The following is a 16675-nucleotide window of genomic DNA, read 5'->3' as shown; positions in this document are numbered from 1 at the left end:
TGTTAGATTTGAAACAGTTGCATTCTTTGCTGCATTCTTGCAACTTTGCTTCCATGCACCTGCTCCCAAACACACACACACACACGTCCACGGGTCAGTCGGGCAGGTGCGGAGGTTTCTGCATAATGAAGCAGGGCAGCAGGTCCGACGGGAGCGCGTCATGCGTCGGCCGGGGTCAAGCGAGGGGCTGCGCATATGGCGGCAGCATAGATGAGTGAACCCTGCAGCACGCTTGACCTCAGCGTACTCCCCAACACACACACACGCACGAGCCGAGTGAATGATGATCAAAGAGGGCAGACGTGCTCGTGCTGACTGGCTGGCTGGCTGGATGGATAAACTCTTCCCTCCTCTTCCTCCTCCTCCTCCTCTTCGGCTGCTCCACTCAGACCTATATTTAGGCTGCGCTAGCTCATCTGTCAAATGCGCGGGCTGCGGCAAACAACACTTTTGCACCTTGGCAAACTGTGATCGGGCTAACCTCGGTGTCGCTGCGTTAAACCCTTAACAACCTGCTCGCTTGTCATGTCAAGCGTCATCGTTCATGTGTTCTTAAGTGATGTCGAGTAACTCAAATACGTGCTTGATAGAATTGATTTTCATGCACTTTGCATCCAATTCTTCTGGTATGTCAGGTACTTGGACGAAGCCTAAAGATGCATCCCTGGTGCATCCATCCTCCCTGTAGCGAACGCTGACCAGCGGGAGTTTAATGGAGAAGCCGTCTGGCCCCCGTAGCAAACATTATGGGCTTTTTATTGACATGCTGGAGATGGGTCGTTCGGCACAAAGCTGACTCGGCGAGATTTTTCGAGCTGGAAAACGAATGTGTGGAGTTTGTCTCAATGATTTAAGCCAAGTGGCAAATTGATCTATTCCGATGTGGTAAAGCGGGGAGGAGAAATGGAGCGAGCATCTGTGCTTTTCCGACCTGAGGTGTCGTACAAGGGGTGATGAGTTTTGCTGCCATGAATTACTTCAATCAACCATTTTGAAGTGTAATTTGATCTTCTGCTGAATATTTACAATGATTTGCTATTCTGACTGTTTCTTTAAGCCACTCATGATTGCTTTGTTGTCTTGCAGAGGAGGGCTTGAACCACGAATGCAAACTCTGCAGTCAGTCGTTCGACTCGCCGGCCAAGCTTCAATGCCATCTGATCGAGCACAGCTTCGAGGGGATGGGCGGAACCTTCAAGTGTCCTGTCTGCTTCACAGGTGTGTGTGTGTGTGTGTTGCTCTTCAGACATTTCCGCTCAACTTTGCATCTTCAAGCCAAATGTAAATGAGTTGGGAAAGGTCAAAGCAGGTGCTTGGACTAAAGCGGGGAGAACTTCTGCTGCATGCGCCTCCTTATTTAGTCCAAATGGCTTCCGCTATCGGGGGCCTCGGGAAGTGTCAGGAGGCGAGAGGGGGGAGGACGACATCACGAGGCGAGCGGAGGTGGTGTTTGTGGGGGAGGGAGGGTGGGGCATGTGCTAATTGTGGATGGCAGTGGCGCTGATAGCTGTAATGATCTCATCTGTCTCTGCGCGTGGAGGTGGAAGGAGCGCGCTCCTCTCGAGAGGAGAGCGCCCTCCTTCAGTGTCAACAGGGTTAACTATCTCCATAATGAAATCTGCAAAGTCGTTAACTTGGGCTCTTCACTGTTATTTCTCCGCCTCAGCTCTTTAGTCTTCTTTTGCACTTTGGAAGTTCTCAGCTCATTTCCTTCCCTTTCGCCTAGCACACTTGATACGTCAATTAAAACCATTAGCTCGCTTTTTTTTTTTTTTTTTTCTCATCAAGGTTATTATAGTGAAGCAAAACTAACAGTAAAATGGCGTTTTATTCAAACGAAGCATTTTGGATGAATAAGGAGTAATCAAAACTTTCTGAAATGAAACAGCAAAATAAAAAATAGAAAAAAGTCACAAAGCATAATAAGCCTGCTCTTCTGCCATTCCATCTCTCTTTTTAGCTGCAGCCTATTGATATAGGCCTCTCTCTCTCCCTTCCCGGCTGATTTAATATACACAGCATGCCTCCTCTGAGCCTTCATTTTCCTCCACCGGCTTTGACGGACAGGTAGTCACCCTGCTCTCCCTCCGCGTCCGTATTGATCACGGTGCACCAAGGGGTGGGGTGATCGAGGAAGGGGGGGGGGGGGGGGGGGACCCTCAAGACAGTAGTCAGAGAGTAGACAAACAGACGAGTTAAAGCCATTGCGGAAAAGCAGATGATGATGCTAGGTTGATCTTTATAATGTTAATTAACATTGATTAACTTTCTGTCCGTCTGCATTTTAAAGGTGGAATTATGTAAAGGTTTGTACATGAAGGTGCAATTAAAATACAGAAAAATGTTGGTCCATTGTTACTAACAGGCGAGATTTATTTCTATTCTGGACCACAAAAAGGGAAAACATCTCCTGCTGTGGAGGGAGCCTTCAAATTTGCGACCCGTTGGCTTCAGTAGTATTTTTCATTTGAAATGCTTTTCCAGGCATTTAGTGCGGCCTCTCACCGTTCTTGCTTTGTCACGTTTGCATTATTGTTTATGTTTGATCTCGGATGTTCCGTAAACTCGCAGTTGGCGTGAAAGCGCTCTATAAATAAAGTACAGTTGAGAAGCTTCGTGCGACGTGGTGGGCGGTCCAATCGTTCTTTGACACACGTGTCTATCACCACCACGGGGGGAAAAAAGAGGACAAATCTGGCCCCAAAAAAGTGACTGGCGGGAAAGTGCGAGTCAAAGTAAGTCATAGACGAACTAGAGGAGAAAAGGAGACCAAAAAAAAAAAATACAAAAAACTCGGGAGGAGGCTGAGAAGGTTGCAACCGGCAAGTTTGGATGTGAGATGAAAGTGTGGGAGAGGGGGAGAAGATGGGGGGGGAGAGGAAGGGTAAATGGAGAGAGAGAAAGAGAGAGAGAGAGGTCCACAAGCCCCTGGATGATGAGAGGCAAGCTGACTCTCCCAGGACACATTTGACAGGTTTCAGAAGTGGGGGAGCCTGCAGCTAGAAGTGTCTGCTTGCACCCTTAGGAGCCGCAGCCAGGCAGCAAGGAAGCCAGGCAGCAAGGAAGCAAGGCAGCAAGGCAGGCCTGCCGTGGATATTGTGATTGGAAATATGCACTTAAGACAAACAAAATACAAGAAACTCTGCCTGATGAAAGTAGCACACACGAAACTTGGGGCTCGATAAAAGTACAAAAGCTACGAGCTTGTCACAAACGCAGGAGTTTAATTACGTGGCATCTTTTTGTGTAAGCAAATTGTGTATTGACTTCGTTTTCTGCTAATATACCAAATTCCAAATTGTATTCACTTTTGAAAAGTTGCAAGTATTTTTTTTATTGCAAACATTCACAGAATTAAAAAACGATGTGACGGTTAGATAGCATTCGCCTTCCCTGATTGGCTAAGAGAAGTCACATGGCCTGAGAGTGTGACTTTGCTCACCATTTGTGAGCTTCCACGTGCCCGCTTGCATCCCCATTAAAGTTGTAGAGATTGTCTCTTGACTTGTTTGGCTGCAGAACATCCTCCGCATTCGTGATTAAGCGGCGGCAACAAAAACACATAGCTTAGAGGAATAAATAAATGAAAAGCAGGGAGAAAAGTGGGGGATTGTTAACTTTGTTTGCCTCCCTGCTCAAACAACTTAGTATTGGTGCAACGCAGCCTGCAGAGAGTACCGCCGTGCCAAAATAAAGATGAGCTGGGGCCTGCCGAACAGGACATGTCTGCCACGGGTGGCCCCTGAGAGCCAATCAGAGGGCTTAATATCCCCCACAGCGAGGAGACCTCGGGCCCCCGCATCCCCGTCAGCCTTGACACCCTCGACGGCCCGCTGACTCGACTAAAAGTTGCTTTCCTCTTAGCAGTAGCAGTCGTCTTGGGTTGCGCTTGTCCAAACCACAACCAGGCAGGCTGTTAGCTACTTTCATATTTTTCAAGCATTCCAGGAAATGTTTTCCTAGTTAGTTTTAAACACATTTGTGTTTTGCCAGTCCAGTATTGCGAGCCGACGTGCAGAAGCGTCTGACTCTGGTCATTGCCGTTGTGTTCAGCGTTTGAAGGCCCCCCCGCATCTCGGATCCATTTTTATTTTCGCTGTATCGACTTGTTCTTCTGCTAGCCAAAGACATAATGAGGGCTTCCTGCAGTCGCCCTGACCTGCTGCTCTTTAGCAAATACACATAAAAACACGCCGCTAATAATAAAGAATCAGGTTGTTGTCGTTAGCGCACAGACAAAAGATGATTTCTGCACCAGCCACCTGTTAAATAAATTAAATTAATGTACCCTTATTTATTATATTTCATTCAATAACCTATTCTTCTCCATATCCAATAAGATGTCATTTCTGTGAGTTTCTATTTGTGGTTAGAGTGCATTATTCTGTTAGCACGTTGTACAACTTCATGTCACATCACCTTGCCCCCCACCCCGACACACACACACACACACGCATGCCCCGTGCCCGAGCAGCTACCTCCATCTCCGCGTGGCTCCACATTGCATTTATTAGAAGAACAAGTTATTTTGAGCTGTAAGAAATTCAAATGAAGGTCCCTGCATGGTAACTTCTTTCCCTTTGAGATCGGACGGCCGTCGTTAAAGCACAGGGGTCCGGGATAACAAACGACACGTTTGAAGTGTCCCTCGGAGGACGCTGAAACACACCCACGCGTTGAAGGCACAGCCGCTCAACACCTACACCGCCGCCATCCCCCTTGGCTCTGCCGATGTGGACTCTGGCTTCATTAAAGCACAAATATATATCTATATATATGTTTAAAGTGCCAGTGTGTTGATATGGTGGCGGCATGAATAAGTAGCGCATGAATATTTATATTGTCAATATAATTAGCCATGTTGACTAATGGAGGCCATGTTTTGCACTTGAAGCTATGCCAATTTTGCCGCTTGTTTATTTTCCGCCTTGTTGTTCCCACCGCGGTGCTAAATAAGGAGCCTTATTATTCCCGACACACAATATGCATTTGGGAACGCCCATGGTGTGGATTTGACCGTTGCTGATAACATCTCAATTGTTACATTTTTTTTTCTCAATTATATCACATAACAAGGTTGTTGTAACGACAATGCAGTGCTCGTTTGTTTGTAATTAAGTCATTTTCCTTGCCATTTGACATCGTCTCTTCAATTTCCATTCAGGCAAATGCAATTATGATGCCGCCTTTGTTGCAGGAATGCTTGCAGCGAGGTCCCCCCTGCATGCCTATTGTTCGCCACTCTTTGTGCAGGCCAACGATTCATTCTAATCTTACAAGATTACGGTCCTAAAAGAAATTATTTGAGCCAAACAGTGGGACTATTTAAAAAAAAAAAAAATATATATATATATATATATATATATATATATATATATATATATATATATATATATATATATATATATATGGATAAATGGAATATTTGCTTATCCTTGTTTCCACCGTATGCTCTAAACAGGCAATGAATTCATGAGCACGTGTCGTGAATTTTGTCACTGCTAACCTATGAATTGTTATTTTTCAATGAAACCCCTTAACAGTTGTAATATCGTGTCCATTGTTTGTCATTCCCTCTTTCACCTTGCCGTTTGACATGTCCTCTCATCATTCCATTTATTTTCATTCAGGCAGCGAGAATTAGACCGGCTTCCATTTGCACGAGCGGAGTCGTCGTTTTAGAACATGAGATGCACGCCGATAGCATAATCTTAATTCCTCTTCTTCTTCCATCCACAGTGTTTGTGCAGGCCAATAAGCTTCAGCAGCACATCTTCTCCGCTCACGGCCAAGAGGATAAGATCTACGACTGTTCGCAGTGTCCTCAGAAGTTCTTCTTCCAAACGGAATTACAGGTATCCGCTCCCTAACGTGGCTCCGGCTGCCGATAGGGCAAGGAATTACTTCAGACGGTCGGAAAACTCATTTGTGATTCCCAGATACGATTTGATTTGCTTATTAGACCGGCAGAGCAGTAAAATATCTGGAATGAAGGGATTAGCCCAATGCTCCTTTTTGAAGCTGTAATTACGCGTGGCGCAGAGGCAGAAAAAAAAAAAAAAAAAAAAACACGGATGGCGCGAATCAAAACGGCTGCATCTCCCCATCCAATCGCAGAGGAGGCCTCGTGGCTAAATAGGAGTGTTTTCCTCCAGGGGGCGGCGGGGCGGATACATATCTGCCCTTCAACAAAGTTACTAGTTGGACTTGTGAACTCGTAGCGTTGGAGAGATAATCCGTTTTCTGGCAATCTTTTTTCCCCTTCTTTTATCCTCAGGGAGTGTGAGCAAAAATGAAACATTCCTTATTATTTTATTACACTGGTGGTGTGTGCGTGCGTGTTTGGGGGATTCTCTATAGTGCACATGGCATCATTTTTTATTAGCGTTTGAAGATGAATCATTAAAACCTTACTCTATAAAGCACCTTGTTCTGCTCTAATCACTGGCGTTTTCCCTTAATTTGCCAGCGAGGGTAAAAAGAAACAAATGAGGTGCTCGTCTCCAAACGCGCCTTCCTGAATGCGCGATGAGCAGGTAGCCAGAAGAAGAGCTTGTCTGCACGCCACACAGTGAGTCTGCCAGGAGGAAGGTGAATGGGATCATTATCTGGCACTCGTTGAAATTCTGTAAGCATGAATTAAACAAACAGGGATTGTGGATTATTTACCACAATAAGTCTGTTACATGCTTCAACTATATCATTTCCTCCAGCCAATGTCAGGGATTTATTTTGGTATTTAAATTGCCGGTTGCGCCGTTGTGGGAGTGAGCGCAGCCGGTTTGTTAGCCCGCTCATCATATTGCGAGCGGTCTATGGACTTGATCAAAATAGAAATCAGGAAGTTGCACACAACTGGACCTGCCTATGTTGATGAAAAGCAATTTTCCTCCCAAGAACTCGGATAGTTTGACATACCTCATGTCCCCGAGGTGCTGTTCCACGTACGATAACACGCTTTTACACTTTGTGTGAGGAGATGAGAGTACAACATGACAGACCTGTGGCACTTTGTTGTGAAAGCAGGAAGGAACTGGGGGAGGGGGTGGGCAAAGACGATCATTATAGTCTACCTGTGCTCCGGAGCCTCCCAAGTGAATTGATCACAAACGGCACCTATAGAATAACGCATTATAATGCAGCAGTTGAAAGAAAATAAACGAGAAACAGCGTATTTTTAAGACAATCTTTTTTTTTGTTTCTCACAAAAACAGGCCTATGTGGATGAGTATAGGGGAAAAAAAGTACAGTTGAGTAGTAGTGTATACTCAGTCTAATAGAGCCCTAAAACTTTTTTTTAATTGTATACTTTTATTTTGAAGGTGTAACCTTTTACAATAAAAGTTGTAGTATCACAAAACAAAACACTACTTCACCACTTTTATGCCTGTATGGCTTTAATTTGACTTTCAGTGAGACCAAGTTACTCTTTGGCCCACAACAAATGCTTGCAAGTTGCGAGTTGCGCGTCTCCCTGACACACGCTGCTCCTTTGTCAGTCCGTGTGAAGTCGGACTGTCTTCCAGCAGCGGCGCCAGACGTGGAAGCTCCCGGTGTTTGCTGTCTTGCACTTTTTTCCCTGACACTTTGGCTCCTCGTCTCTCGCCGTAGTTGCCGGGGTCAAGGGGGCGGCCGGCACGTAGTGCCGCCGCGGCAGGTAAAGGCGAGCGGGAAGGATATTTTATTAATTTGCTGCCGAGATCCTGGAACAGACCAAAGGCTGTGACAGGTATCTAGCGTGCGGCGCCTCGCAGCCTCTTCCCCCCTACCTCCCCCACTCTGGTGAACTCTACCCTGCGAGGGGGCTAGCCAATTTTCGCCAGCCTGTCGAGATGGATGATGGGAGTGCATCCGTCTAATCAGCCCTCCGAGGACCCCCCGCCAGGCGGCCCCCCTCCGACTGGTCAGATTGACTGACTCCAGGGCCACTGTGCCCTGGAATCCACATTCCAAAGGAGAATCATCTCCATCCCTTCACAGACAAAACAATACAAGTCAGATAGATGCACGCTGCGGCTCTCCAGAGGCCAGCCCCCTGCACCCCCCTTCCCCCTCACGCCATTAAGAGCAAAGTCGAGATATTTCACGAGGTGCTGATGGGGAGGGCAAGCACTCGCCGACCCTCATGGAGACACATCCAGGCGGCGGTGGAACCTCACGCTTGTCTTTTTATTTCAAGAAACTCTCCTTCTCCTACCAGCCTGAAAAAAATTCCCTCCCTCGGGTGGTTGCGAAAGCCACACTGCTACGCGAGACCCGATAACAAACTTCCTCCGCCATCCCGTTCGGCCCCCGATTAATTAGGCGGATTCATTAACTGATGGACGCGCGCTATTAGCCGCAGCTTAAATCTGACATCACGGAGAGAGTGCGGCGAGTCGCTTTAAGAAGAAGCGCTCAAGTTTGGATTCCGCAGCGATGCGGCAGAGGGAAGCCACGTCTTGGTCCTGATTCTGAAAGGCTGGACTGGCTCAAATTTGTAGTTCTCAAAATGTCATATACAAGTAGAACCCTCACAAGGATTAATTTGTACTTTGTAGTTTGTTACTGGTTGTGTTCAGGGTTTGCTGCTAAGGTAAAAACAACAACAAAATCGCAAATTTCAAGTTCTTCTACTTGTTCTTTGTATTTTCCGACAGTCTGGAGGCACCACGTTGCCTCCCACAGGTCAGTCTTGGTACGATGACAATCATTCTGCTGGCCTAAAAGCACTTGACCTACACTTACAACCTCAGTTGGCCCTCAATGACATCAGCAGATTTCCTTCGGTTGGTCAGCGCAAAACTTCTTCCACACAACTTTGACTAGCGAGCGGCACACAGATAAATAATCAATCAATTCATCAAATTGTATACTTTTTACATCGAAAATGGATTTTTAGGTGGCTGCATGCTTCCCACCTACCTTAATTGGAGTATCTTCCAAAAGGATTCCTTTGTAGACAATGCCGACATCCTTAATGAATGACGAGCGCTCATCTGCATCGCCTTCTGCTCAAATGAGAGTCTCCTCTCCCCGCGTGATGCCAGTGATTGCCACGCTGTGACCAATTCCGGCGTTTTAATTAAGCGTATTTATTGGCTTGGCGGTCACCGGGTCAGTGTAAACAGCCATGTGGCGTCCATCCAGCGCCGAAATTAAGAAAATGGACAGTCAGGAAAGAAACATGTCTGGGAAATAAACCCTTTTTTTTTTTCAATTGAATTGAATGCACTGTTGTTTAATATACATAATTCCTTCAGAATTTTGAAACACCCCGAATGCCCCGCATCCCAAAGGTAAACCAAAGCTCTCCTTGTTTGTCCCTAAGCGTCTTTCAAACGGCCCGTTTCTGGAAAGATCTTGATCTGCCGCTGCGCGTGACAGCTCTTCACGCCTTTGAAAGTTGCGTATGTATTTTTCCCCCCCTTTCATATGACAACTTGTTTTCGTCTTTGTCACCTCAGGTGCTTCGGATTCTGTCACCGTTTCAAAATGCTACAAGCCCAAAAAGTACAACGACGATGAATGAGAAGGGGGGAAAACGGCAGCTTGTGAGGAGCCGTCATTAATATTTAAGCATATTTCTAATTACCTACACAAGTGTAGCGGCGTTACTGTAATGGGGGACGTAAACAGTCTCAGATGGTGAGTGATGTTGTCACCATTGTGGCGCTCTTGTTGTGAAGGTGCATCAGAATTAGACAGCATGACAGACCTCGCCATCCTGGGAGGATTTTCTCCCACTCGCATGTGTGTGTGTTTGTCTTTGTGGCGGTCTCTCCCAGGGTCTGCTATGTGCACGCAAGCACGTTGTCTGCGGGGAGACGTGACAAAAAACTCCCAGAAGCCTTTGAGCTCTTTTCCTTCCCTGTGTTCCGCCACCAGGGAAAGTTAAATCCAAACAAAGAAGAGATGCTCGCTCGGCGCTCTGCGCCCCGATCCGTCGACGCGTCTCTTACGCAAACATGTCGTCTTTACTTTCCGGCGTGACTTTGAGAAATCAACAACGTGTCGGCGCTTCTCAGGAAAATCGGCGTACCTCAGAACATACTACCCCGGATTCTCGAAGTAGTCTCCCAATTGTTCCCTCCTGAATTCCAACAGTAGTTTCCAGTTGCCAAAAGACACCCATCGTCGGTCACTTAAAAGCTGCTTCTCTCATTGGCTCCCCAAAATACCATCATGCAGATGAGTTCTCCGTCTTCTACGTGGATCCATCCGGAAGGTGCCTGTGTTCAGCTTTGGCGTCTTCTTTCAAATCCCATCCCAGACTCAAGTGGTTAAATGCGAGAGTAATTGTGTTTTTGTTTCTGGGAGTGACATGCGGAACCCCATGGACCTTGTCTCCTTCCCAGTGACAGGCAGAAATCCTCCCCCCTCGCTCTGTCTAATTAGGGGATGTTGCCCAGGGCTCATGTCCCAGGAAGACCCATCCCCCTCCCAAGATGGCTCCCCTAAGAAAGCCTTTAATTGGCTTCTTTAGTCATAGTCTTCATTTTGGCTGGAAAGGCATCTGTGTGTGCGAGTGTGTGTGCGTGTGTGTGTGTGTTGCCATCACCTCCAAATACACTCTGTATGGCTCTCTTGTGTTTCCTCTTTTCTTCTTTTCCTTCCCCTCGCCGGCCCTCTGGCTGACGCTTCCCCTCGCCCGTCTCCCACCTTCCCCTCACTTAATGAGGCCCCATAATAACACAGCAGTTGTGCACTTGTTTTGCTACCTCAGTCAAACAGCGGGATCGCTGCACGGCCCGATTCCAGCGCCGTTCGATTGTCTGCTACGACAGGCTAATGACTATCATTCACAACAACAAAGCCCCCCCCCCCCCCCCCAAAAAAAAAAAACACGGTCCGTCGTCCCCGGTTACACCTCAGAAACGTTTGCCGCCATTTTGAGCTTGAGCTCTTATGTGTGAGTATTTGGTGGGAATATGACAAAAGGAAGGCGCGGAGATCAGCGCTTGTTTGTCGGCCGTTACTGTACCGCCACGACTCCCCCGGGTACCTCTCCTCAAACAAGACAGTCTGTTGCCAGGGAAACCAGGCGGGTTTGTGGCACAACGCGGGTGTTTTGGGCGGGTCATCCCTCCCCGCGGCCCGATAAGTGATGACTGTGGAGAATGCCAACTGCTCAATTATTTATTTATTTATTTGATTGTGCTCGTCGTCGTCGGGCTAAGTTGGCCGGCGCTAAGCCTGGCCTGAGGTCAAAGACGGGGAAGGTTTACTGTAGGGAACGCTCAGCTCGCTCGCAGTCGATACTGGACTGAGTTCAACGCGCCATTAAAGATGGAGCCTGGATGCAACGCCCTCGTCTTTTCTTTTGAACACAGCACAAGTCGAACTTTTGCGCATCATCCAAAATGCAGCGCAGGGCAATTGAGTCAAACTTTATTCAACTTTACTTATCATACAACTTTGTTTATACAGCGCGTTTTAAAATAGCAGCAGCTGTTCGAAACCTTTTTTGCGTGAACTCTGCTTCCTTAACCGCTCGCTAAAGCTCGGCTTGAAAGCTACATGCTGAAAGCAGCAGGCAAGAGGGCGCTTTGCAGGTATTAACACGATACCAATCAAACATTATTCGAGCCGCGATTAAGCCCGACATCTTCCCTCTCTGTGATGTGCTACGATAAGAGCTTGTGTCTAATGCGGCTCGCCCGGATGAAAGCCAAGAGACAAGTCCGTCCGGTCTTTCCTCTGCGGCGCTGACGCAAGCCGCTCACCTCGCTTGCCTCAGTGGAGAACGGCCGCTCTCGGCGGAGGCCCGCCATCTAAAGAGTGATCCTAAATCAACTCCCCATCCGGCTGCTTCCCTCCAACTTCTTCTAGCCGCTGCCTTCAACTCAGAAAGAGGCGTTGCACCTGTTTGCATGCTGGAGGGTGTTCTGCCTCCTCCTTTTTCTTCTTGCCCTGGAGGAGGTTGCTGTGGGGTGATGAAATCACATGAAAGTGGGCTTGAGCAGCAGCACCCAGGGAACGGAGAAGAAGAAGAAGACTGCCCATCTTGATATAGTGGAGAAGCAGATCAGTGATAGAAGATAAATGTAATTTAGTTGCGATGGCCGTTTTATTTTTATTCTTTTTGCACAAGCTTCCAGCAGGTAGTTGAAATGGTGGAGGAGGGGATTAAGGTTTGGGGGGAACGGCCGAGCTTCCGGGGGAATAGGACGCCATCCAAGAATGGCGTTGAGACGAGCGCTAAAAGGCTTAATGGAGGCCATCTAATCCTAAATTGCAGTCATTCTGGTGTGACACCATTAGTGACATCGGACTTGCCGCCTGGACCTTTTTTTGCTCCATTCCTGTTCCACGTCTAATTTGCTTCAACTTGCGTTGAGCTCGCACTGTGATTTAAGTCGAAAAAAAATAATTGGCGGTAGGTCCGCTCCTCTTTTTCCACTGTTGCCGGGTAAATGTGGCAGTGGGTAGCAGCAGATCACTATATTAATTGATTAATAAATAATGTGATAATAGCTCAGAGGTGCAAATTAAATAGCCTTCAGCTCAATGTGTCAAATATGGTCGTTAAGATTTCATGAAAACATTTCTAATTTCCTACATGGACCATGAATGAACTGTAAGCAGAAATCTCAAAGGTTAAGTCGGGCTAGCTACCGCGTGCTATGACGACCTACTTCAAAATAAAAACTCACTAGGGCTCTTGCTTTGGCACGCCGTAAAAAGTCCCGCTACACTCAAGGCTAAAATACGACTGCGTAGCGGCCAACCGAAAGCACCGAGCTCGTAGGGAAAAAAAGTCAACGTTAACTCTCCGTCACTCACAGTCGCGACTCTGCGGAGTTTAGCGTCCGCCGAGATGACGCGATGGGTTTCATTTTCAATCTTTCAACAGCACCCTTCATCTTTCCCCCCCATTTCCCTTTAGTCTGCATGGTTGCCACTGAAGTCGTTTAACACCGTCCTTGAGAAAGCCCTCAGTGAGGGGAACGAGTGGCGTGTCTAAGGGAAAGGTAGGGATGCAGTGTGTGTGTGTGTGTGTGTGTGTGTGTCTCAGACAAAGCTGGGACATACTGTGATGGCGGTGGAAGGGGGTAGGAGCTGTTCCCCAGAGGGGTTATTTTCCCCTCTAATAGCTGTTACGAGCCCTACATTATATCCAAGGAACCGCGTTCCTTTGGGCTCCACGCACACACATGCCCGCCGAGGTGCTCGCACAAATTTTCTGTCTGTTTCCCTCTCGCCACACATAGGCACTAACACACACACACATCGAGTCTCGCCGCTTTGCTCTCTCCGTGTCAATATCCTGCCATTTGAAGTCACGTACTGCGGGGGCCTTCGGGAGCAGTCGAGGAGTCGGGCTGACGGGTAATGCGCCGCATTCATTAATAAGGTTGCCGCGTTCCTGTCCCTCCGCAGCAACACCAAGGATGTCTTCACCGGAGGGGAGCGGGAGAGGGAGGGAGGGATGGAGGGGGAGGCAAGGAAAGGAAAAGCGGAAAGGGGGCTGGGTTTGTAGCACCGTCCCATGGGGACTTTCCTCCCAGACTCACTTAGAGGAGCTTTATTTCTGCAAGAAGGCAAGCCGAGAAGCCTGTCCGGGGCCTTCTCTATTTAAGGAAAAGAGTGAGTGAGTGAGTGAGGGAGGGGAGGGGTGAGCCCTACGGGGGGGTCACTCTCCCTGCTCCCCCGTCAAACTGCTTATTACCCCACCTGTCGGGGAGTAATCGCCGCAGCTGAAGGGAAAGCCGTGGAGGCGTTTAAACGCTTCATCCGGAGGCAGACGGAAGGGTAACGAGGGAGGCGAGCGACGCAATGGGGGTTAATAGTCGCCCACCGCTGATGCCCGAGAGACAAGGCGGAAGAGGGACCACGCACAATACCACCAAAATAATCACACCTTCTTGTGGTTATCAAATACAAATATTAGCCGGCTTTCTGAATCCCATTTTCAGGGCCCTCGACATGCCCAAAATAAGAAAGATGTGAACACTCGACAGATGGCTGATGCTAAATTGTCACGTTTTTTTTTGCACAGCATCAAAGTTTGATGATCTTATTGTCACGCCGCCGTGAAAATGAGGCTGCGAAGGTCCCGTCACGGATTATTATTGTTAGCGATTAATAGAAGTATTATTCTGTTGGTATTTGCTGTGCTATATTCCAACAACTCGGTGTAGCTCATTTTATTAGTTACCCCTGACATCCCTCATTGAAAAAAAATAATAATAATCATGCCTTAACATTGATAAGAATGCTCCATTTTGTTGGCCAGAAAATCTAAGAAAAATCACAGACATCGTCACTTATTTGGGATCGTAAATTAAAATACTCCTATAATACAAGCAAAACCATTTGAAAAATCTCTCAGTGCAGTCCATGTGATTATTTGCGTCCAATGATGATGAGCCCACTCTTGCGCTGGCGTGTGACAGGTGCGTCTAAGTCCGTGCCAGTCGACAGGAGTCCGAGGCCGTGTTTTAAAGTGAGCGCGGCAAGTGGGGCATGTAGTTTGCATTAAAGGGATTAGCAGTCACTTCAAAAGATGACCTGGATTCCGCCCACCAGGGACACCAGTTACACCCCCCTCCCGGTCCACGCTCCCTTTAAAAAACCTGGCACAGCTGCCCCGCGACAACCACGCGTCGGTGTGTCTTCATCAATGTGGATGAAACAACAAAAAGTCGACACGTTCCCTTTTGCAGCATTGCATATGTACCAAAAAGTCACCGGCCACTTTGATAATCCTTTTTTTTTTTTGTGGGTAGTGCATACATTGATTAGATGGCAGCACGAGATAAATAAACAAGACTCCAAGGGACGGTATTCTGTCCGGTGTGCCAGTGCCTCGTTATGGATTTGTTTCCATGGCCACAGTCTTTGATTGGGATGTAATATTTTTCAGCATGGAGAAGGTGGGGGTTATCTATCTGTCAGAGGTGTTGTGCTTTGGTGTCAGAAGCAGGTTTTAGCACGCTTCATCCAGGCATCCAGAGGGTATCGATTTGAGAGCGTGCACGTCTGACTCAGGTGCAAGTTAATTGGAATGGGGATAATGAAAGCCTGATGGGAGGATGTTGAAATGTCAAGAATCAAATCAAAGCATGGTGTGTACCTTCAGACCAGGATGTGGACAAAAAAAAATTTTTTTGTTTATATATCGGTCAGTGGGCAGCCCAAGTCTTTTTTTTTTTTTTTGCGTTTAACTCGACATACATCTGAATCAAGGAGTCAGATTTTGAAAAGGGAGCAAAATTCTCAAATTGGTCCAGACTCTGGATACGTCTCCACCCCTGTTTAATGGTGTGAAGAAACGGCAAGACCATTATTAAGCGTGTTTCTTTGTGTGTCCCCGCAGAACCACACGTTGACTCAGCACAGCAGCTAACCCGGCCCAGACGAGCACCGCCGACGACCAAACGGGAGACGTGACGCGGAGAATATAGCCCGAGCGCCAATTATGGCCAGTGCAACGTCCCGCTCGCTGTCTCGCTTAAAGGATTCAGCAGCGTGGCGAGGCGGCCGTGCCGCTGCGAAGAAGGAAAAAAAGAAAAAATAGCACGAAAATAACGTGAGCGGGAGGGGGAGGTCACAAAATGACATTGCCCATTGTTTACTTTAAAAATGTGCTTGTACATAGCCCTCTTTCATGTGTTGCTTCACTTCAGCTATATTGCAATCTTATACAGTATTCTCCAATGTACAGTTTAACATGTTTGTCTGTAAAAACAAAAAAAAAAATGTCAATCAGCTTCAGTCGGTTTTAAGAAGAAGAAAAGAAGCTTCGGCCGCTCCGCATTCCGCCTCAATCAAGAGGGTGAGGCATCGTCTTCAGAAGCAAAGCGGGACATTATGCTGACATATGCAAATGTGGCCACTCGCATTTGTGGAAGGTGAGGTCCCCCCGGTCCTGGTGGGCTGCTGAACAGAGGCGTGAAAAAAATTCCCACGTGGCTCCGAGAGCAAGGGGATGGGAAGTCTCCAGCCCGCTGATTCAACCTGTACATTTCTACTCTTGATGTTTACTGCTCATTGAAGCCTGGAGATGACTGGATTTGTTTTTTTCCATGTTTTGTTATCTCTACGTTTTTGCTCGACAAGGGCGCAAGAATCAATTGGAATTCTATGGTTTGACAAGAAATGCAGTTTCTTACCGTATTAGGGATGTACTCGACTTAGTCCCTGGCTCTCCTGGAGAGTGGCCGACATCATTGCTCCCTTTTCGTCTTCTTTGCAGTGTTCTGTTGCCCTCCGCTCCAGCCGGAAGCCGCCGTTGCAACACACTTTAAAAACAACAACAACATTCGGTTGTGTAAATGTTTTGCATTCATTGAACCTGAGATGCACTTTTGTATGAAACTTTAATGTTTTGACATTTTGACTTGAGAATCGTTCGTACGCCGTTTACAGGAAATCTCCGGCTAAAACTCCCCGCGGCAAGAGGACACTTATTGCCAATGTTACTCAAAAGTATTGTACAAATATGGAGCTCTGTATTTCAGCAGAGCTATTTTTTTGTGTTGCACATGTGATGGAAATATTAAAAAGTATGAGGAAAATGCTCTGGTCTTTGTTTATTTCCATAATTGAAATAATTATACTAACAAGTCAGTAGTATTTATTTTTTTAAATTTTAAACTTAATTTTTTGTTTGTTTGTTTGTTTGTATTTATTTATTTATTTATTTATTTATTTATTTATTTATTTATTTACACACCGTTTAAATGTCAAT

At 46.9% G+C, this 16675-nt stretch overlaps 1 protein-coding gene across 5 annotated transcripts in view; it reads left to right on the top strand.

Annotated features, from left to right (window-relative positions):
* Window positions 1–16502, top strand: part of znf521 (zinc finger protein 521) — a 74111-nt gene extending 57609 nt beyond the window's left edge. For all 5 annotated transcript variants that reach the window (XM_049748450.2, XM_049748446.2, XM_049748449.2 and 2 more), the window contains 3 exons: window positions 1087–1218; window positions 5740–5855; window positions 15302–16502. In XM_049748450.2, coding sequence (XP_049604407.1) covers window positions 1087–1218; window positions 5740–5855; window positions 15302–15331 — 278 coding nt within the window. In that variant the 3' untranslated portion in view covers window positions 15332–16502. The remainder of the gene's footprint in view (window positions 1–1086; window positions 1219–5739; window positions 5856–15301) is intronic.
* Window positions 16503–16675: the final 173 nt, after the last annotated feature.

The sequence above is a fragment of the Syngnathus scovelli genome, chromosome 17 (assembly GCF_024217435.2).
Source record: "Syngnathus scovelli strain Florida chromosome 17, RoL_Ssco_1.2, whole genome shotgun sequence".
Taxonomy (NCBI): domain Eukaryota; kingdom Metazoa; phylum Chordata; class Actinopteri; order Syngnathiformes; family Syngnathidae; genus Syngnathus; species Syngnathus scovelli.
This window is presented reverse-complemented; position numbering and strand designations above follow the sequence as displayed.